This window comes from Filobasidium floriforme, assembly GCF_021052385.1.
Source record: "Filobasidium floriforme strain CBS 6241 chromosome Unknown HD553scaffold_20, whole genome shotgun sequence".
NCBI lineage: Eukaryota > Fungi > Basidiomycota > Tremellomycetes > Filobasidiales > Filobasidiaceae > Filobasidium > Filobasidium floriforme.
Window position 1 is genome coordinate 219296 of NW_025763641.1, and position 20182 is coordinate 239477.

Here is a 20182-nt window from a genome sequence, read left to right on the forward strand (position 1 = left end):
CCAGAGGGGGGGGGAGAGGTGGAGTCTCCTCCTTCTCCAGGAGCTAGGAGCCAGGCTAGCCAGGAGATCATCGGGATTGGAACGATATGGGAGAACTGGAGTCAAATTGTCAAATGGCAAATGGATGTTAACCAACGCAAGCAGATAGGGAGAATACGGGCTGTTTCGTGCACAAGAACTAGAGTGGCTAGAGTGGTAGAGTCCGAAGAGGAGCGAGAGGTCCGAAAGTCGATGATCATGGTGAAAGATACAGGAATCGTCAATGCGTTTGAGCGGAAACGGATGATTTGTTGTATTGGATTGTCAAAGTTGGGCGGGAGCGATGCAGGAGGACGGACAGCGAACAGAACGCGATCGCTATGTTTGCTGCAAGTTCAGTCGGCCAGTCGCGAATCTCTTGCTAAGACCTAGAGTCGCATGTTATATTGGATATATAGGGGGGTACATTTAGGAGATATAGGAGACATCATCCAACTCAACCCTCTGTCCCGGTGCATGGCATGGTACTATCGATGATCAGCTACGCAGCTACCAAGGAAGGACGATCGTGTTCGTCGCCCCGTAGACGAGTCACGTGACCCAGACATTGTTCTACGAGATTTCAAGCCCGTTGGCCCTTCTTCGCGAGATCATACGTTGACTTTCCGATCTGGGCCATGTGGATGGTCAGCTGGCCAGGTCATCGAGGCGGCAGTTGAATTGTCTACAACATCCCTTTGGCGTTAGAAATGCGAGCATGTCGGTGGCCCCAGCCGATGCTTGGGGTCGAAATGAAGCTCGTGTGCGTGCGTGGGTGGGTGGTGGTTGTTTACAAGCGCGGATCATATTCGAGGTCGAAGCGATCCTGAGACTCGTCGCGCGTCACACCACACCTTGATTGATGCACCTGTTGATGGGGGGACATCGTTCCGATCCTTCTCACCTTCTCACCTTCCCATCGTCCTTCCTTACTTCTCCTTGAAACACACATAGCACATATAGACACCTAGGTACACTCGCCCCACACGGCACCATCTCCAGTACATTCCTTTCAAACACACGCCCACTCGCACGGTCCACTTCACACAACTTCCTTCTGATCATCATCATCATCATCGACGACCTTCTTGAACTATCTCTTTCCTGGATCTCAGCTTGATATCTCAACTACCTACGTCCACAAGACAACTGTCATCGCAACTCGGATGTGCTCTTGGATTTGCTCTTAATCGGACATCACGATAGCTATCCTCGCACACGTCGCACCAATAACGAGTCGAAGGATGACCATCTCCCACCGCCGTCAATCCCGCCTTCTTCCCTCCTCGACCTCATCCTTGTCCTCGTCCTCAAATCCTTCCTCCTCGTCTTCCTCATCGACCCGCCCTTCACTATCGTTGACGGTCTGTACGACCCTCCTCACGCTCACCCTCCTCAGTCCGTGCTCGACACCGGTATTCGCCAGTCCTACCCCTAGTCCGGGGTTGACACCGGGATCAGGATTAGGTTCGGGTTTGGGAGCAAGCCCAGCGTCAGGATCAGGGTCGGGGTTCTTGACGCCGAGTTGGTCAACATCATCATCATCATCGTCGTCGTCGACCGCCGGCTCTACTTCGGTCTCGCCGGCGTCTTCTCCGTCTTTACAGACCACCTTCGGGCCGGCAATACCGGTCGACGAGGTTGAAGTTGGAGAGGAAGTCAAGCTCGTCGGGCTAGGCTACGGGTCAGCACTAGGGTTCGTCTCTACACCATCAAGTAGCTCATCAAAGTTGCATGCTGGATCGGACATTCACGTGGATGTGGACGTAGGGGTCCTCCACCCCGAGCCGATCATCTCCATACCACAAGAGGAAACCGGGGAGGATTCAGAACGCAACCAGTCCTCCACATCGACATTGACCTGGCTAAAAGGACTGAGATCCTATTTCTCTCTGTCCGCCCGTTCGGTCCGCCCTCACCTCTCCGGCCTCGCCATAGAGGATGATCTCCTTCAGGACTCATCACGAACTGACCTGGGTCGGAATTCGGGTGTGGGTATGGGAAAGACGGGCAGGCGGAGGGAGGGGGATGAACAGGATATAGCTGGGTTGGGGAAGAGGAGGAGGGGCAAATTCTTCGGGAGAGCCGAGGGCGGGGAGGGTGATCAGGCTGAGGCTGGAAGTGGTGCCGGTGTTCCCGATGGATCTGGCACCGTAGAGACAATCACCGCTGCTGAAATAAATACCACCGACAACAACAGCAACACGACCACCACCACAGGCTACTTATCCACCCCCCTTCCCACCGCACCGACTACGGCACTTCCTCTGGCAGATTCTTTCCCTATGCCGCTGGACTCTACACTATCTTATTCGTTGACGAACAGTTGTGTGGCGTTCCTCACGGAGTTCTTGACTTCGGAGGAGATGGCCGGGTCAGGTGTGAAAGGGGTTGGGGGTGGGGTTGGGAGTGAGGGTGGGGTTTGTAAGCCGTTCGGATTGTTGTTGGGGTCGAGTTCCAGTTGGGCGGATCTGTGAGCAATCTCGTCTTTCTCGATCGATTCTAACCCTGGAAACTGATCCCCTTCTCGCACCTTGACAACATCTACTTGGGACGTTACAGCATACGTCAACCGGACCAGCTCAACCCGGCCCTCTCCCAGATCTGTCATCCGGGCTCGACCGCCGATACGGACGAATGTTCGGCATTTTTCGAGAGTATGGCCAAGGAGATGGTCAAACCGGGGAATTGCCGACAAGAGTTGCAACAGGGGAACACGGTAGCTTTATCCGTCTATCGAGGTGAGTATTGAGCAATCTCAAGCAAGCCTGACTATGACCGAGCTGGACTGACAATCGTACCCGGATCGACACAGGCTTCCAGTTTTACGACATGATGCAACAAGCGGCTTGTCTGCAGGATCAGGGGACGGGAGCGTATTGTTACCTCGAGGCCATGTCGGCCGATCGACCGGACGACGCTTATCTGTGGTCGATCCCTGGTGGTAATACGTGAGTCTCGCGCGAGTAGTTCGGTCCATACCATACGTGGACTTAATTTTATTGACAAGAGAATGGCCTGTGTGTACTAGCCTACCCTCAACGACAAAACCCACCTGCTCTGCATGCTCAAAATCCCTGCTCGACCTCTACGCTACCGCTCCCTCAATCAAGACCAGCTCCGATATCTCTAAATCGGCTTACGGCCCTAGTTTCGGGGACACGGTCGCCGACGTCTTGTTGCTCTTTACCGATCGTTGCGGGGCGGGGTTCTTGGACGTCAAGTTGGCCAGCGCCGCGACGAGCGGGGCGACGGGAAAGTTGGGGGTCGGGTTGGGATCTTTAGTATTGGGGGTGGTGGTCAGCCTGGTCGCCACGATGGCAATGTCGGTCTGAACAAGGGCGCTATGGACTTTCACTTATCTCTGCATCGGAAATCTTCCATCACTTTATTGCTCGGATTTTTACTTGGTTGTATGCATATTACTAGTTGCCTCACGGTGTGAGCTGCAGGCTCGCCGTTTACCTACACCCGGACTATATAATGTCGTTGCATACCATCGGAATCGAGGGGTTGAGGCTCTAAGTCGCGAGGGCTGTCTTGAATCCCGTCGCTAACGGCTCAAGCGGTAACCGAAAATGTGGGTATCGCCATTGTAGGTAAAGGTGGTCTTGAACGAAGAAAAATGGGGCAACGTAAGACAGGCGAGGACAGGATAGTATTGTTGGAATGAGTCTCGCTATTGTTGGCTACTGGAAGGGCAGTTTGCGCAAGTTGTAAGACGAATTAAGTCCCGTAGTCTCGATTTCAAGCTCGCGTTTCGTCAGGAGGTCGCCTAACTTTTGCCTCCCCCGACGCGTTGGTTAGTTGTGGCGTATACCCACCTTCGAACGAAATTTCTCGCTACTGACTTCGAAACCCATCCCTAATGCTGCGAGTGTGTTAGGTCGGTAGCATTCGCCCGACCAGCCGCTTGTTTCGCCTTGCAAGCAGGAGATGATCGATTCAACATGGTTTTAGCTAGCGCTTGGAACGGTCGCGCGGTGACTCGAAGTATCTTTCTTTCACCAACATGATGTTTTGCAAATGCGAATGGCGGACGGTGGATGTTGTAAGCGACTATCCAGGCATAACTGGTCTAGGCCTGGTCAGCTCAAATACAGGCCATGACGACTGAGGCAAAACTATCCCTACCGCCGTTTGAGGCCGATGTTTGATTGGATAAACTCTATATATATTTTGTGAAGCTTTTAGTCACATCAAAGCGCGGTTGGGACAGTGGTAGTCCATAAGACTTCGATGGTCTTATCCACCAGTAATCTTGGCGTCGTCGGTTCGATCCCGGCACTGCGCTCTCTTTTTGCCATTTTCGCACAATTCTTGTATCAAGCAAAGAGAATGACCCCAAGTTCCCGCCATTCGATCTGTGCATTTCAAAGCGGAAGGATGATGGGTCTTTCTTTGGGATTGACACATCCATGAAACTCACCACCTTCAAAGTCAAGTCATTATCTTCCTATCGTCTTTCACCTCGCCCCCTTCTCAAGGAACACCTAATAAACCCTTCCCATCCTTAAGGGGGGCTTGCATCACACAGACATTACATCAAAAGAGATGTAGTCAGTTAGATCAATAAACGAATGATGAGAGAAAAGGAGAAGAAGCGAGGGTGATGGGAGGTTGATTTGAGGTCGTTGCGAGTTGTTTAGATATACCTATGTGGCAAGCAAGTGATTGTGGCTCTCGCACACACACTCGCTCTTGCCGCCGTACTATCGCTTGTTAGCTTGTTACCAGCTATAGCCAGCTAGCAAACAGTCAGTCAAGTAGCAAGTAATCATAGTAAGGCAGTAATAATCAGCAGCGGTATTAGACTGTAAGCTGATAAGCTGCATATATCGACGTCATCAAACTCACGTATCGTGTCTCAACATCAACATTGCAACCGTTCAGATGACATCGATACAACCATCCGGTTCAACTAGGATCAACCGGGTGATACCACAACAACTCGTCTCGGTGAGCATGGTCTTGCGTTTCCTTGTTACCGCTAGCGGTGTAGCTGAATATTACCATGGCCAGTAGCCGCAGTTCCACCTCATCATCGTGATCGCTTGGGTCACCACGCATGTGCTTGGGCGGGAGTGCTGCTAGACTCAATCTCGGTTCACACAACGGGGCGACTGTCGTGCACCGTATATTGTGTAGAGGAAGGCGACAACTCTTGCTTTCCGCTTCGGAAATAGGGCGTGCGCACTGCGGATCGTGTGGCTCTCGCACACACCACTCGCCCCGCATGGCAAGCACCAGCGCACCAGCGACAGAGGGAATCGCGGAATCGGTTAATCAGTAGAGTACGCAGATCACCCTAGTAGTACGTAGTACTCTAAAAACTCTAATCAGCAGCGGTATCAGACACCGTAAGCTTGCGTATATCGAAGTTCTCACCCATCTCCTCCAGGGAACCAACACGTCCGTGCCATTGCGGTCGCATACTTGGTTCTTAGTATGAAACACGACCAGAATCAAATCGTCGACATTGGCTCGTTCTTATTGATCCTTGCTATGCATTGCGGGATCACCAATATCACTATGGACGATCTTCAGAACCAGAGGTGTCCCGCTGTGATTCCATGGAACCAAGACCGCGGCAAGGACCCTGTGTTACTAGCCAAACATTCCAGGAGTAGGCTAGTATCATCCCTTCGACTGTTGTCCGCTGCGAGCAGTCACAAACGCTGACCCAGTCGAAACACAAGCATGTATCCATTACGTTTGTCTCTTGCGTCGTCTATATTACCGTACAGTAACCTTTTGTGTCGCCTGTCGAAGCGCATCGTCTACCAAGCTTTGAGCCTCATTCGCTCGTAAATCTTGACCATGTCGCTCTACGTCATCAGCCAAACAGTGAACGCACAGGTCAGTCGGATTTCGGCTGCATAAGATCAGAGTCGACTCACGGTCACTCCCATGGCAGTAACGTCGGCACCGGCTCCCGAACCCTGGATGATCAAGGGTCGGGGCGAGTATCTACAAGTGAAGGATAGTGTTTTAGGCTCAGTACTGCGGAAGGAACTAGGACGGTCCGGTCAGACGAGACTAACCGCTTAGTGGTGAAAGAGATGATGTTGTCCGATCCCTGGAGGGCGGTGGCGAAAGCGTGATCGAAGGGGTACCTGGTGAACGATAACATTCGAGAAGGTTCAATATCTCAGTAACCTTCCTCCTTGAGTATTCAACCAACATTCCATGCTCACTTTTCCAGCTTGGCCTCGACTTTGCCCGATTTCACGTCGATCATCCCTACAAACCTGACGACCTTGCCCTCCTTCCTAGCCTCTTCCCTCAACTGGCTCATCTCCTCGTCGCCCTCTTCGAGCCTCTCCATGTATTCTTCTTTGCTCTTGCACTCAGCTAGAGCGGCGGGGACGAGCGATCGGGTAGGAAGGGAAGCGTATCCCTCGGGAAGTGTCGAGTGAGGGAGGGTCGAGTCGGGGAGAAGACGGGAGAGGATGGTCAGTTTTCGAGCGACGTCTGAGCCGGAGAGGTCATCCCTTGGGTCGGGTTCCTATCAACATTCCAACCGATCCAATGTAATAACAAAGGCTTAGTCCGCCAAAGCACCCTTTCCATATTTCGGGTGAAACGCGACGGGCTCACAGTGTATCCCTTGTCTTTGGCGATCTTGACGACCTCCGAGAACTTGACGTCCCCACCTTCGACCTTGCTGAACTCGTTGAAGATGTACGACAAGGTACCGGAGAAGACGCCCTCGATCTTGATGATCTGCGACGTCGTGACCACAGTGTACGAGACGAGTAACCTGAGATCAGCTCCAGTTCGAGTCTAATCCAAAACGTTCGGGACGTACCTCATCACCGGTCTCTACCAAATCCTTGAGACTGCTGAGAATAGGAAGCCCGGCTCCGACGGTGCTCTCTCCGTAAACGAGGCTTCCCGTCTTCGGGTAGCTCGCAGACTGGATCTTCTGATACAGCTCGAGGCCGGAAGAGAAACCCTTCTTGTTAGGGGTGACCAAGTGGATGTTCATCCCGAGGATGGTAGGGTAGAGAGAGGGTAAGGTATCGGTAGCGGTCGAGTCGATGAGGATGGCAGGTCCTGCGAGCGCCCGAGTGTACGATGATCAGCACTAGGTCAAGACGCTCATAATTTCGGGTGAAACGCACCATCCGCCAAAGTCGACAGCTTTCCGATCAACCCAGGTACATCGAGCTCGACCCCGCTCTTGTTGAGCTGTTCCAGGAAACCATCACTCTTGATCCCTCCGTCCTTGTTGAAGAGGTACTTTTTCGAGTTGGCGATGGCGACGACCTTGAACTTTTGTGCCAAGGGCGGGGAAGAGAGTTGGGAGAGGATGGCGGCTCCTACTCCACCGAGACCGACGAGGGCAACGGGTACGACACGGGCGGCTGATCCAGACATTTCACCAGGTATAGTTTATTGTCACGAGGAGGTTTTGATAACGTGATAGCTTGACCTCAGCTTATCGAGCATACCGACTTGTAGGAGGAAGTTGTAACAAGTTGACAACCCCCTCCTCCTCGAGGTCGCTCCTCCTAATTTGCTTCCGCTCGACCCCAGCGAGCTCGGCGACCTCCAAAGTGGTCATCGTGTCAAACTACACCCTCAAGTACCTGGCAACTCCTTCTTCCACAGCCTCGACAGCCTTGTTATCAGCTCGAACCATAGCCTATAGAGAGCTCATGCTCGGAGGCCAAGAAGATGGCCAAGAAATCGAACGCCAAACGCTCGAAATCGGGTACCAAAACGCCCAATCGCGAGCCGGGAGCGTCTAGACCAGCTTCACCAGAACCGCAGGGCAAGCTGGGTGAAGAGGATGAGCCACAGGGAGAGGATCAGGTGAAGACAGAGGAAACAACAGTAGAGGAGAAGGAGGCTGTCGAGGTAGAGGGGACAGTGACGGCGGATGCTACCTCTGAAACACGCTCTTCACAGCAGGTGGAGGCTGCGAATGAAGAGGACGAATTGGAGGAACCAACAAAGGTCAACGGTACGGCAGGTCACCATGCGGACGATGAGAGCACAGGAGCACAAGCAGACAACGAGGATAAGACAACGAAATCATCGCCAGTCGACGGGACTGCGGAAGCTGTGAAAAATGGTGTTGGCGGTATCGATCCCGTGCCAGAAGCGGCATCATCACCTGCTGAGGGTGTCGTAGCTGAATCGACGGGGACGGAAGAGAAGGAAGCGCAAACTGATACTCAGGAAGATACGGTGGCACGCCAGGAAGATGCATCTGTCACGGCTGACGTTGACCAACGTATACGCGAAGCTGAAGTCGAAGCCGAGACCGAGGACAACAACGGCGAAGCAGCAGAAGGAGACGAGGCAGGGGAAGAAGAATCAGAGGGGGATGATGAGGATCAGGAGCAAGACCGGATACAAGCACTGGAATCCGAGTTGGCTCAGACTGTACGGGAAAAGGAACACCTGTCCACCCAGTATAGGACGCTCTTGGGGAAATTGCAGGCTATGCGGAATAGCTTGGGAGAGAAGTTGAAGGAAGATGCCGTGAGTGCTTTTCTCTGGCTGGTCGATCGGTGGATCGGCGAGGTTGTGTCGAATATGAGGTTGATGTTCCCGGTCGTCATTCGATTGTCGACCTGTCCAGGAAGAACTCGATCGCCGAGAAGTCTTGATCAACCAATTGACGACCGATCTCCAAGCGACCCAAGCTACGGTGACAACCGTCCAGTCGGAGCTCGCTTCTCTCTCTCAGGAGAACGCTTCCCTAGACACCCAGCTCTCTCAGCTCCGATTAGAGAACCAACAGAAGAACGAACAAGATTCTAGCGATGTCGTCGCTTTGACCCGGGAGTTGAGGGAACTGCGAGGTGATCTGGAGAGGGTGAGGATGGAGCGGGAAGAATGGGAAGAAGAGGCCGGGAGGGAGAGGGAGAAACGGGAAAGGTTAGAAGAGGAAAGACGGGGGATGGAGAGGAAGTTGATCGAAGCGGAGGAGAGGCGGAATGCGGCTGAGGATGGGTGGAGGAGGGAAGAAAAGCGGGCGAGTAATCTGGAGGAAGTCTTGGGGGAGTTTCAGGGGGGTAAGTTGCGAAGCTTCGAGTCTGCTTCCACGAAATCAGGTGCTGACGGACAGTTGAGGGGCGATCGATAGCCAAGGATTTGGAGATCGCTCAGGCTACCAACGAGCTGGAGAGTCAACTTCGGTTTGCCGCCTCTTCGCTAGCAGAGTACAAATCGCGAGCTGCCGATGCCGAGGTAAGCGCCCTCACCCTTATGCTCATTCGACATCTCGCGACTGACTCAATTTTGTCGACCTGCAGAATCGCTTGTCGAATTTGCAGAATGATGCGGGCCGATCAGCAAAGTTGGACAAGGAACTCAAGGACAAGACGGCCATGATCGGGAAGCTGAGGCATGACTGTAAGTGGGCTCGGACAAGTTTTTGAGGAGAGTTACTAGGGACTGACATCGTTATGATGCGGCAGCTGTGGTAATGCAGGAGCATCTAACAGAGGCGTTGAGACGACTGAGAAGAAACACGTCAGAGACGAACGTTGACCGGTAAGTCTCATCGCCAACCTCGGAAGTTGTCGGCTGCGATTGACTTCCTCCTCCCCGCCTTCCTGCACAGACGTCTCGTTACGAACATTCTCTTGCAATTCATCGTGACGCCTCGAGCGGACCCGAAGCGTTTCGAAATGTTGTCACTACTGGCGACCATTCTTTCATGGGAAGATGGCGAGCGAGAAAAAGCGGGTCTGCAACGCGTAGGAGGGGGAGGGGGACCGAGCGGTCTGCGAAGAAAGACGAGCGAGACAGGAAGTCCTGCCAAGTCGGATGGCAAGGGCAAAGAGAAGGAGAATGCACCGGACACGTATAATGAGGTAAGGCTGAGGTGTTTGCGGGTCGCGACTGATATTGTGACTGATACACTCGCCTGCACATCTGTCTGCAGTCGTTTTCCAACCTCTTTGTCGAATTTCTTCTCAAAGAAGCGGCACAGGGACAAAAGCCGCAAGACTCGAACCCATCTTCGTCTCACGGCTCACCGCACTCACCACCAGGATCCATCCATCCGGGTACACCCGCCACAGAGCGTGGAGCGACAACACCAGGCGGCGGTCTGTTTGGCTTTGCGCGATCACGGACATATTCGACTGCGTCCATGACGTCGACTCAGGCTGGTGGCATGAGGAGTCCACCGTATGTCGGTAGCATCGGTCGAAAGGGAAGTGGTCGCGACGCCTCTGGTAATAGCATCGGTCTGATACCTATGAGTCCGAGAGCGTCGGAAGGGATGTTGAGCCCGCCTGGGCATTCACTGTTGAGCCCCGACCTGCCAGGCCCACGTCGGTAGAACCCGGCAGACCGGCGGTTCTGACACACACATGTTGTACATCTATACCTCAAGCGCACAAAGTCTAAACACATGAAGACCACACCTGATGACTGGCCAGGTCGATACAATACAGACTCGTCTACCTATAGTCTACCGCAAACCAGCGAGACCCCCAGAACGATCCCAACCAACAACAGCAAGATCGTGCTCGTCCACGCCTCCAGGACATACCACAGCTGATTGCCTTCCCGGATATCAAGCCAACTGTTCGCTTTATAGCCTTTCACGTTATAAGAGGCGGGAAGTGGTACCCCTAGATCCTGGCACACCGTCTCGAGACACAGCTTGGACCCTGTTTGAGAATGCAGTCTTGATCAGAAAAATGGGATGATCAGGCCTGTCTATATCGCCGGACTTGCCTGCTAATGCGATCGGTACACCGGTCCCTGGGTGTGCGCTTGCCCCGACAAAGTAGGCGTTATATACAGACGGATGCCGAGCTTGATGACCTGTCAGAACCGGCGCAGAAACTCAGCACCATATTTGCCTGTACCGGTCCATACTCGGCTTCACGTACGGAATGACAAGACGTTGAAAAAGTCGTGCGAGATGCCCAGAATCGATCCATGTGTCAGGTTGAACTTGTCCCTCCCTGCAATCATCGCCCGATAAGCCTTCTGCAACCGGAAAACCTATTATCTGCGACCAGAGCCACCCACAAGACACTGGCGTGTTGACCTCTTCCCAAACAATCATGTCGGCCATCCCCTTGATTCCCAGTCGACCTTCCATGACCTCGATGACCTGTTTCTTGGCCTCGGCTACCAATCCGGTCCAGTCTTCTTCCGTGCGGTGTTCCTCGACCAAGAGGGAACCGATGGGGACGAGCACGACAATGGCGTCTTTACCTTCCGGGGCGGCGGACGAGTCGCTATAGTTTTCCGATCGAGAAAGTAAGTCGCAATATCCCGATCTTGACATTCACAACCATACCTCAGGCTCACATTCTAGACGGCACATTGACATAGAAAGACGGTTCGCGCGGCATATCGCTCTTCTTGAAGATATCGTCGAACGACTCTTCGTACTCCTCCGCCTATTTGTACACCCAGCCGGTCCAGCCGGTCCGAATCAGCATCTTCCTGTCCGAACCACCAGGCCAAGCCCATGAAACAACCTGGAAACTTACCAAGAAGATGTTATGCGCCTTGAGCTTCTCCAAGACCCGATCCATCGCCCAATAAAAGCTGATGCTCGAACAACTATGTTTCTTGCCCCTCAACGATTTCGCCAACCGAGGTTCCTTCAACTCGCCCTTCTTCCTATCTTCGCTCTGCCCGTCTTTGAGAAAGAGGTTGTTGTGTGCGTAAGCGAGGTCGGCGTTGACGATGACGATGTCGGCGGTGATTTTCGTCTTGGACTCGGTCTTTTCGTTGTCGGGAGATGCCAGGTAGATCCCGTTGGCGCGTTGACCGGTAGGATCGGTGGCTACGTGTGAGATGGGTTTGGAAAAGTGAAACTTGGCCCCATGTGATTCGGCGATGGATTGGAGCGATTCGACGACCTGATTCATGTTGATTATACCGTGAATTGAATTAAGTGTTTTAGCTGCGATATTCGCGCTCGAATAGAAGCAGCATGGGACTCGCCTTGTGAAACCCTCCTCTCGGGTACCAGATCCCTTCCACCGTCTCTGTCCATTGCAAGAGACTGTTCCAGACCGATAAACCAAGACCCCAGGTAACATGAGCCAAAAGGATTCGCTGGAACCGGGTAACATGTGAGCGGCTGTGACTGACCTATACGTCCCTGGAGCCTCGAAAGGGCTCATCCCCAGGTACATGCTCGAGAACGTGAACGCCCGTCTCATCCTACGCGACCGTACGAACAGATTCCATCGTCAACGATGATCCCAGACGGTAATACGCAGTCAGCCTATCTATCCTGCATTGTGAAGCAAAAAAGGTGGGGTGACTCACCGTTCAGTCTTGAAATACCTGCTCGTCCTGCTCCAAATACTCTCTAGAGGGTGTAACGCGATCGCGTTCACCAAGAACGACGGCCTCAAAAGGGAGAGGTACGAATTGAACGTCTTGCTCAATACCAGCTCATGCGAAAGCTGGGCGTGCGTCTCCGCTTCGCTGAGAAACCCTTCCAAGCCCTTCCCACCCCTTGGGCCTTCGAACCTCTCCACCTCGGCCCGGAGTTTAGCTCGGTCGGTGGATAGTGTGATGGATTCGCCGTCGTGGTAGTGGATGACGTAGTTGGGTTCGCATTTGATCAGGTCGAGGTGGGCAGGAAGTGAGGTGGAGAGGTCGGTGTAGATGTCCCGGAAGAGGGAAGGGAGGAGGAGGAGCGAGGGGCCCTGCGAGATGGTATAGAACTGGGGCTTTAGACTAGTGAAAGATAAAAAAGTCGGTAAAAGCACCGCACCTGGTCAAACCGATACCCATCATGATGGATCAGACTACATCTTCCCCCTGAAAAGTCGTTCTACGGTCAGACAAGGAGATGCGACAACGTCAGTATCGAACGCATGATCGCTCAACAAAATCAAACAAGACTCAAACCCACCTTTTCGTAGACCTCGACATCGAATCCTGCATGAGCGAGCCGAGCTGCTGTGGCCACTCCTCCAATACCGGCACCTATCGAATGCAAGAGACACAAGACTTCCAGGTCAGATTCATCGCAGGATGATTCTGACGCGATATTGTGCTCACCGACGATGACGACCTTTGTCTTGTTCTCTTGCTTTTCCATGCTTGACGAGTATGGGTGTGGGCTGGTCTGTACGGTCGGTAGAGAGGTTTGTCTACGACTGTGTCTCTTCGTAAAACTGAAGACGACCTACGCCATCATCATCCCATATCTTCGTCGTCGGCATCTTCCGATCGATCGGCAGCCAAGTGGGAGGAGTCACGTGATCGTTGTCGCGATGCTTCTACGTGATTGTTGATGAGTCATCATCATCCTAACCTCAGCGATCACGATGATGCACGATGATGTGGAACTCGTTCTCATCATCGCATCAACATTCCTGCGTATCATTTTAGCAGCACCGTCTGCTGCACCTAGCCTATAATTGAAGTAGTACCAGTCGCCCAGCATGCCCTCGAAGCACCGAAGAAGAGGACCCAACAGACGCACGCTCGGGTCGCTGGTATGCCTCACCCTGGCTGCTCAGACGGCGATGGCCAGCTCCTCGGCGAGCGAAGGTATGGAAGACTTGTCAGTAAGTCTGATCGATTGAGATTGACTAGAGGCACGGATTCAAACAGTAGCTCATGATGGTATCGTCTTCTGTTACGCTCGATCAGACGGTACCGGCTGATCAGCTTAGCGGTATGTATCGTTCCTTACCTCGCTGGCTTCCCTTTGACATACCGCCGACCGCTGATTCCCATCTATCTCAATTCGGGTTCCGATACCGATACCTTCTGTTCGATTTGAAACCGATAGCCTGTCAAGCATACCACCAAGCTCTGGACTTGATGGATCGTCTGTCCCTCTCAAAAGACGCTCATCTGTACATGCAGAGGAAAGGAAGGGTGGATGGGTTGAAAGTATTGGAATCGGTCAGTCTGCTCTCCTTACCTTCTATCCTATCTCTCTATCATTTCGTATCGAACATGAGTGGCTGATGACTTTCCATTTGATTTACGTATACGTACTTAATGTCGATCTGAACATCCTATTCATGGGACGATCAGGGATGGGACGTAGAATCCCTGAAGAAACTCTCACGACAAGCCCTGCATTTCCCGACGACTGTCCTGGACTACCTCGTCTCTTCCGCTTCTTCCTCATCCTCATCCTCATCCTCATCCTCATCCTCATCCTCATCGTCTTCATCGTCTTCAACCTCCTCATCATCAGCGCATACCTCAAACTACCTCTCATCCTCCGAAAAGAAACACTTAGGGATAAAGACCCCTCACCTTTCATCCAAGGAAGAAGCCGTCCTTTCCGCCCGTCTACATACACTACTTCGGAGAGCTACAGAATCCCCAACCTCCCTAGGGGAGAAGGACGGGGAAGACGAGGAGGTCTGCCAGAGGAACGCTTGGGGCGCGAGAGGGTTGGTTGGGTTGTTACCGCCCAGAGGATCTCGGGTGGATTTGGAAGACGCTTTGAATTCTCTGCTGGTGAGTCTTCCCATCCCCTGTTCCCGACCAGCTATCGATCGCGGATGTAGCAAGAAGAATAAGGGTATTTATCGATGGGTATCGCGATGATCATGCGGCATTTACAGCACATGAGCGAGAACACCTCGGACGCGGCTAGTCAGTACTTGTTAGGGTTCTTGTACGCCTCGGGTTTGAAGGGCGTGGAACAAGATCAGAGTCGGGTGAGTTCCTCAGACGCCTGCATATTCCTATTCTCGTATGATCCCGCCGCTGACTAGATCGGCGGAACGGCAGGCATTGTTGTACTACACCTTCGCGGCGATCCAGGGGCTGCCCGAGGCAGAGATGACCCTCGGATTCAGGTATTGGATGGGCATCGGGGTCAAGGAGGATTGTATGCGGTCTTTGGATTGGTACGAGAGCGTGGCGCACAAAGGTGAGTTTTACATAGGAGGGGGAAAGATAGGAATGCGATAGGTGATCTGGTTCGGCTCGGCTGATAACCGTCTGTCTGATTTCTGTCCATGATTTGATAGCCTATGCGAACTTCATCTCGGGCCCGCCTGGAGGCAAAACATTACCGTTGAGCCCAACGAGATTGTCCGACCTGGCAGGAGGTGTCTACGGGATGGGCGCTTCAGTCGCGAGTACGGGACATTTGGCGAAACGACCGGCGATCAAGGCGGCCAATAGTCTGGCCGGAGGCGAGAACTTTGACGATGTACTGCAGTATTATCAGGTGAGTCACAGTGTGCCTAAGAATCAGGATACATAGGGGTTCGCGACGAGGCGCTGACATCCAGCCGGCGGGATGATAGTACCACTCGGATCGGAATCATCATGAATACTCGGTCATCCTCGGCCGGATACATTACGTCGGCTCAGTATACTCTGTACCTGGAGGGGTCGCCAGCGGAGCCGAGGCGGTCGGCGAGACGGTACAATCGTACAAGCTGGCGAGCTACTATTTCACTCGAGCCGCCCATGCCTACTGGGGACCTGAAGTACCGAAGCTGGATCCGAAGACTGGCGGTCTGCCCGTTGGGTTCGATGCGACTTGGAACAAGCGTAAGCTTACCGACGAGGAGGCTCATCTTTTGAGACAGCCGGCGGGGATCGCTGCGGCGTACCTAGGGAGAATGTATTTGAGGGGAGAGGGTGTGGAGCAGGACTTCGTAATGGCAAGGATGTGGCTCAAGCGGTCGTCGGATCTGGTAAGTCGACACAAGTTGCTGCTAATTACCGGGCAATTCCCTGATTCAAGGCCGTGATGATCACAGGGCGAGAAAGAAGGTCACAACCTGTTGGGCATCATGTATAGAGACGGACTCGGAGTGCCCATCAACATCGGTTCTGCAAAGGCGTACTTCCAGGCAGCTGCTCAGATGGAGTTGGCCGAGGCCAAGGTTCACCTCGGGAAGTTTGCAGGTAAGCATCCGCCCAAGTGAAGCATCCGTCGAAGAATGGTCGTGCTGAGGGCGACTTGCGCTTGCAGCCACCTCGAACAACCAGGTTGAAGGAGAACCTAAATCGATGGCACACTATACGTGGGCGCTCGGGAATGGTAACCCGTTCGAGGCCTTTTATCACCTTGGTTTGATTCACGCCAAGGCTGCCAGGCTGGAGAACCCGGCTCTGGCCAAAAAGACGGGTACGTGCGGCGTCGCCGTTTCATACCTGAAGAGCATGGTTGAACGAGGTAGTTGGGACTATGACATGATGGGAGAGGCCGACGCGGCTTGGAAGCGCGGAGAGAAGACGACCGCACTCATCAGGTGGTGGATCGCGGGCGAGATGGGCTACGAGATTGCTCAGAACAACGTGGCGTTCCTGCTGGATCAAGGTGAGTCGATCAAGCGCTCCACTGGTGAATGGTCCTTTCGCTGAAATGGCCGGCTTGGCTTCCAGTCAACCGCCGATCCAGCTCAAAATCTGGCAAGCTTTCGAAATCGGTCTATACGTTGTCTCCTGCGGACAAGGCGGATATCGCACAAGACCTGGCACTCTCGGCACTCGTACACTGGATCCGCTCGGCTGGTCAGCAGAATGTCGATTCGCTCGTCAAGGTCGGTGATTGCTACTGTAAGTCTCGATTGTCCTTGTTGGAAAGTCATCTAGGCTATAACGAGGCTCATCCCTTCCGCAGACCAAGGAATAGGTGTGACAGACGGAGAGAACCGATATGAGAAGGCCGCGGGCTCGTATCAGAGCGCTGCAGACACTCAAGCCAGTGCTGTAGCGTTCTGGAACCTAGGTTGGATGTATGAGAACGGTTTGGGCGTAGCACAGGTGATTAGAGCTCGCCTTTCATGCCCTGAATACTGTAGCTAACTTCGAGACATCATAGGACTGGCACCTCGCCAAGCGCTATTACGATCTTTGCTCTCAAACGGATCCTGAAGCCGAATGGCCTGTAATGCTCTCCCTCGTCAAGCTGTATCTTCGCAGCTGGTGGGCTCAGCTGACGGGAGGGAAACAAAAGCACCTAGCGCTCTTTGGCCTGCGCAAGCCGATGATCGAGGACGGTTTGCCTGGCTCGAAATCCGCACAAGCCAATCGCCAGCCTAGTATCGAGGACGAGATGGACGAGGTTACATGGGCACGGTCTAGACAGCGGGATGAACTGGAAGATTCATATGACGACTATCTGGAAACGGGTCGGACCGTGCGCAGAAACTCGAGGATGGATGGAGGCGCGGATGGCTCTGAAGATGGTGACCTCTTGGAAACCATCTCCATCGCACTCCTTGTCATTGGCTTCTCGACTCTGATGTGGTGGCGAGGTCGTGTCGCACGACAGCGCGAAGAGAGAGAGCAAGCAGAACGACGGGCTCGAGGACAGGTCCCGCCAGATGCGGAGCGCAGGGCAGATCCCAATGCTCCCTTAGGTTTCGTACCAGCTGCACCCGTCCAGATATAGAGTTTCCCGTTGTATTGTATTCGACCGTTGCATTGTTATGGACCCCATACCATCTCGCTTCCATCTTCGATTCGACGAGTGGCTCCTGTGATGATGTCCGTTTACGAAACCAGCCAGTGGCTCTATCGACACCTGGACGTTCGGGAACAGAGACAGGCCAATTTCCGCTCAGAGACGAAAAACACCGATGGTTTGCAGGTCCACGAGGTTGGAAATAAGTTCGCGGTCAAGACGGACGATTTCGCATTCGAAAGGCAATTGTCGTTGCCGTGTGGTAAGCGGGGGCGTGATGGGAGGCAGCACTGCATCTCCTCGCTTCTTGTTCAATGCTATATTGAATATCCAGATCTGGTCGCTGTGCTGGTGTGACAGAACCTCTTGAGCTCGATCATTATCAGTTCTCGTGTGTGGGAAGGCCCAGTCGCAGTCGAGACTCGAGCCGTTGTCTTTGCGCGGGCGGATCAATAAACCAGGTGGATTTTCAACTTCCGCCATGTTTGTCCTGCACGGATACTGCGAGCGGGGGCGGACTCCATCTGTACTACCAATTACGTGCTTGCCAAACGGATGAGCATAGGGCCACACTCTGAGAGCTGGGACCCTCACATGCATAACAGACGACCGTCATATTTTTGCCATCACGCATGTGCCGGTAAACCGCGACGACTGAGCCTAGAAATTCGTGTAGCCTCAGCCTTTCTACCCTCAAGTGTTAAAAGAATGCATCGTACGTCAAGTTTGCCGCGCTTCAGCCTGGGACGAATTGAGTTCAATATTGCTGCTACACATTTCGTAGGAGCTATTGATCTTTACACAGGACATCATATAACGCTTGCAAGAACATCGATTCGCATCGGTCGCGGAGTTCTTTGGTAATGGAACAAACACCTTTGCGAAACAGGTATGCACCAACATGGCTTCTTGCTGAGGTCATGCTCGAATTGAGCTGTTGAGAGGGTCCAACGAAAAAGCGAATCACTTTACCATTGTCATCGCAACTGAAAATCACTTGATCACTAGCCGTGTACAACGACTCACAGCCGGAGCCCGGCGCAGTTGTAGAATTCCATTGCCCCATGTCGAGTGATCCATAACTCTGGTGGTAGTACGTTGTCCAGCTGTTTGCCACGATCTCGAACATTTGAGGAGTATTACCTATGTAATCCACAAACAACGTGGACATTTCGATCCGAGGACTGAACGATCATGAAACAGACTGAACGATCATGAAACAGGCAAACGCGAGCGCGAGGAATGTGCCGAGCGCAAAAAAGGTAAAATTCCGTTTTAGCGGAGAAAGAAATACGAACTCGGCATCAGGGCATAATACACGGAGCGCACTAGTAAAAGGCGAGTGCGTTATACGTTTGCATCGAACCCTGCCGATAAACAGATTGGTTGTTTTTTAATTTATATACGTATGATAGTGACCGCATGCGTGACGCAATCTTATCGCCTGACTTGTCGCTTGAGACCGACAACCTCGAAAGGGACAACACCGATCGTCTACCACTGTCCTATCGAGTTGCTTATTGAGAGCTACTGCTTACTGATTGCGATTCGACTTGCGATCAAACGTCGATTAAGGTTCGAGCATCAACTTCTTTTATCCACCGAAGATATCGATATTCACAGTCTACCAATATACGACCCGTTGACATACCGCACAGGCGGGTCAGGCTCGAGAACATCGCCTCCTCGGCCTCATTATCGACCGTCCTTTGTAAAGCAAGACTGTATCCCCAGGAATCCAGCAGATACAACTTCACCATTGATAGGGAGATATGCCAGATTGGTCTAAGATGAGCATGCTAGGGAGGCGGCAGGATGACGATACGGAAGCACCGGTAAGCTGGCGAAGCTTCGTTACCGTCTTGACTCTGCCTGTCGCTTAGGTCCGATTGTCCCGATCGTCTGTAGCTATTCCGGTCCGATATGCCTGATCCTTATGCAGCTTCCTCGAGTTCGATGTCTCCATCTTCTTTTCGACACGATCAAAGGCATGATCTGGCATCTTCCTCAACGGGGTCTTTGCCTCAACTTGAAGCTTCCGAGGACCTGCCCACCGCTTCAGCATTGTTATTCGAGGCTCCCGAAGATGACAGTATGTGACGTCTTCAAGGTGTTCCTCACATAGTAATACTGATTATACATATATGCCTCTGCCGCAGATGGGAGTGTTCCAACTATCAATCCATCCATACTTGCACCTCGACCGATGTCTTCTCCGGGAAAGAAAGGGAAAGGCAGGGCGACCATGGTGGAGTCTGCAGGTCCAGAGCACGAAGATCACGTCGAACTTCCTATGAACACAGCGGCTCGGAGAGGATGGTTGGCACATCAAAGTATCTTTCCTTCCAGCGCTCGAGCTCCTTCGCCGTTGGACGCATCGGGATTGACCCCTTCGCCCATCTCGACCGACCGCAAGCTGCAAGATACCAGTTCTCCGGAGATCCCACATCATCAGCTTCGTAACCATACAATTGGAGATGGGAGTCGATCGAGATCGGGTCGAAGAAGCTCCATCACTTCATCCTCAACCGGGAGCTTTACGGATGGATCTTATGGTGACGACGATATCGGGTCGTCGGGGGACGAGGACAGTCTGTCCGATGCTGGATTTGATGATCCCAGAAGGTTGCACGATCCGATTGCGCTCGGGGTAGAGGGCGTGGAGTTGCCACCGAGGCTAGAGGTGTTACAGGATAAGATGGGGTATTGGGCAAATGGGAGGGAGACTATTGCGAAGTACAACGGTAAGTTGGGACCCTCTGACCGAGACGTATCGATAATCACCTGGGGGTCCATACCTAACACTTCTCC

At 53.0% G+C, this 20182-nt stretch overlaps 6 protein-coding genes and 1 non-coding gene across 7 annotated transcripts; 5 read left to right on the forward strand and 2 right to left on the reverse strand.

The window, feature by feature from the left end:
• Positions 1–951: 951 nt before the first annotated feature.
• Positions 952–3513, forward strand: HD553DRAFT_351862 (uncharacterized protein). Its single transcript, XM_046183650.1, has 4 exons — positions 952–2491; positions 2581–2759; positions 2834–2969; positions 3050–3513. Exons 1-4 carry the CDS (start codon positions 1263–1265, stop codon positions 3351–3353), a joined length of 1848 nt encoding a protein of 615 aa, XP_046034266.1. The 5' UTR covers positions 952–1262; the 3' UTR covers positions 3354–3513.
• Positions 3514–4222: 709 nt separating this feature from the next.
• HD553DRAFT_t92 lies at positions 4223–4312 on the forward strand. The gene has a single exon. It is a non-coding gene; the product is annotated as a tRNA-Arg (tRNA).
• Positions 4313–5798: 1486 nt separating this feature from the next.
• HD553DRAFT_275766 (homoserine dehydrogenase) lies at positions 5799–7401 on the reverse strand (the record flags this gene model as incomplete). The annotated part of the gene is made up of 7 exons (XM_046177923.1): positions 5799–5846; positions 5919–5988; positions 6063–6134; positions 6216–6526; positions 6619–6744; positions 6830–7077; positions 7146–7401. 7 exons carry the CDS (start codon positions 7399–7401, stop codon positions 5799–5801), a joined length of 1131 nt encoding a protein of 376 aa, XP_046034267.1.
• A 240-nt stretch (positions 7402–7641) lies between these two features.
• HD553DRAFT_316372 (uncharacterized protein) lies at positions 7642–10411 on the forward strand. Its single transcript, XM_046180616.1, has 7 exons — positions 7642–8514; positions 8615–9050; positions 9122–9225; positions 9291–9390; positions 9456–9531; positions 9602–9854; positions 9926–10411. The coding sequence occupies exons 1-7, from the start codon at positions 7702–7704 to the stop codon at positions 10325–10327; spliced, it is 2184 nt and encodes a 727-aa protein (XP_046034268.1). The 5' UTR covers positions 7642–7701; the 3' UTR covers positions 10328–10411.
• HD553DRAFT_316373 (uncharacterized protein) lies at positions 10412–13125 on the reverse strand. Its single transcript, XM_046180617.1, has 12 exons — positions 13033–13125; positions 12884–12957; positions 12743–12802; positions 12289–12674; positions 12109–12180; positions 11959–12019; positions 11499–11873; positions 11314–11405; positions 11029–11240; positions 10887–10961; positions 10729–10818; positions 10412–10661 (listed from the first exon to the last, which is right to left on the reverse strand). Exons 1-12 carry the CDS (start codon positions 13070–13072, stop codon positions 10453–10455), a joined length of 1746 nt encoding a protein of 581 aa, XP_046034269.1. The 5' UTR covers positions 13073–13125; the 3' UTR covers positions 10412–10452.
• A 1424-nt stretch (positions 13126–14549) lies between these two features.
• HD553DRAFT_275799 (HCP-like protein) lies at positions 14550–17359 on the forward strand (the record flags this gene model as incomplete). Its single annotated transcript, XM_046177925.1, has 10 exons — positions 14550–14660; positions 14734–14875; positions 14976–15178; positions 15258–15479; positions 15546–15653; positions 15720–15867; positions 15935–16286; positions 16364–16521; positions 16586–16728; positions 16787–17359. 10 exons carry the CDS (start codon positions 14550–14552, stop codon positions 17357–17359), a joined length of 2160 nt encoding a protein of 719 aa, XP_046034270.1.
• Positions 17360–18880: 1521 nt separating this feature from the next.
• On the forward strand, positions 18881–19758 carry HD553DRAFT_105981 (uncharacterized protein). Its single transcript, XM_046176404.1, has 4 exons — positions 18881–18946; positions 19030–19206; positions 19280–19463; positions 19531–19758. Exons 2-4 carry the CDS (start codon positions 19187–19189, stop codon positions 19666–19668), a joined length of 342 nt encoding a protein of 113 aa, XP_046034271.1. The 5' UTR covers positions 18881–18946; positions 19030–19186; the 3' UTR covers positions 19669–19758.
• The last annotated feature ends 424 nt before the right edge of the window (positions 19759–20182 follow it).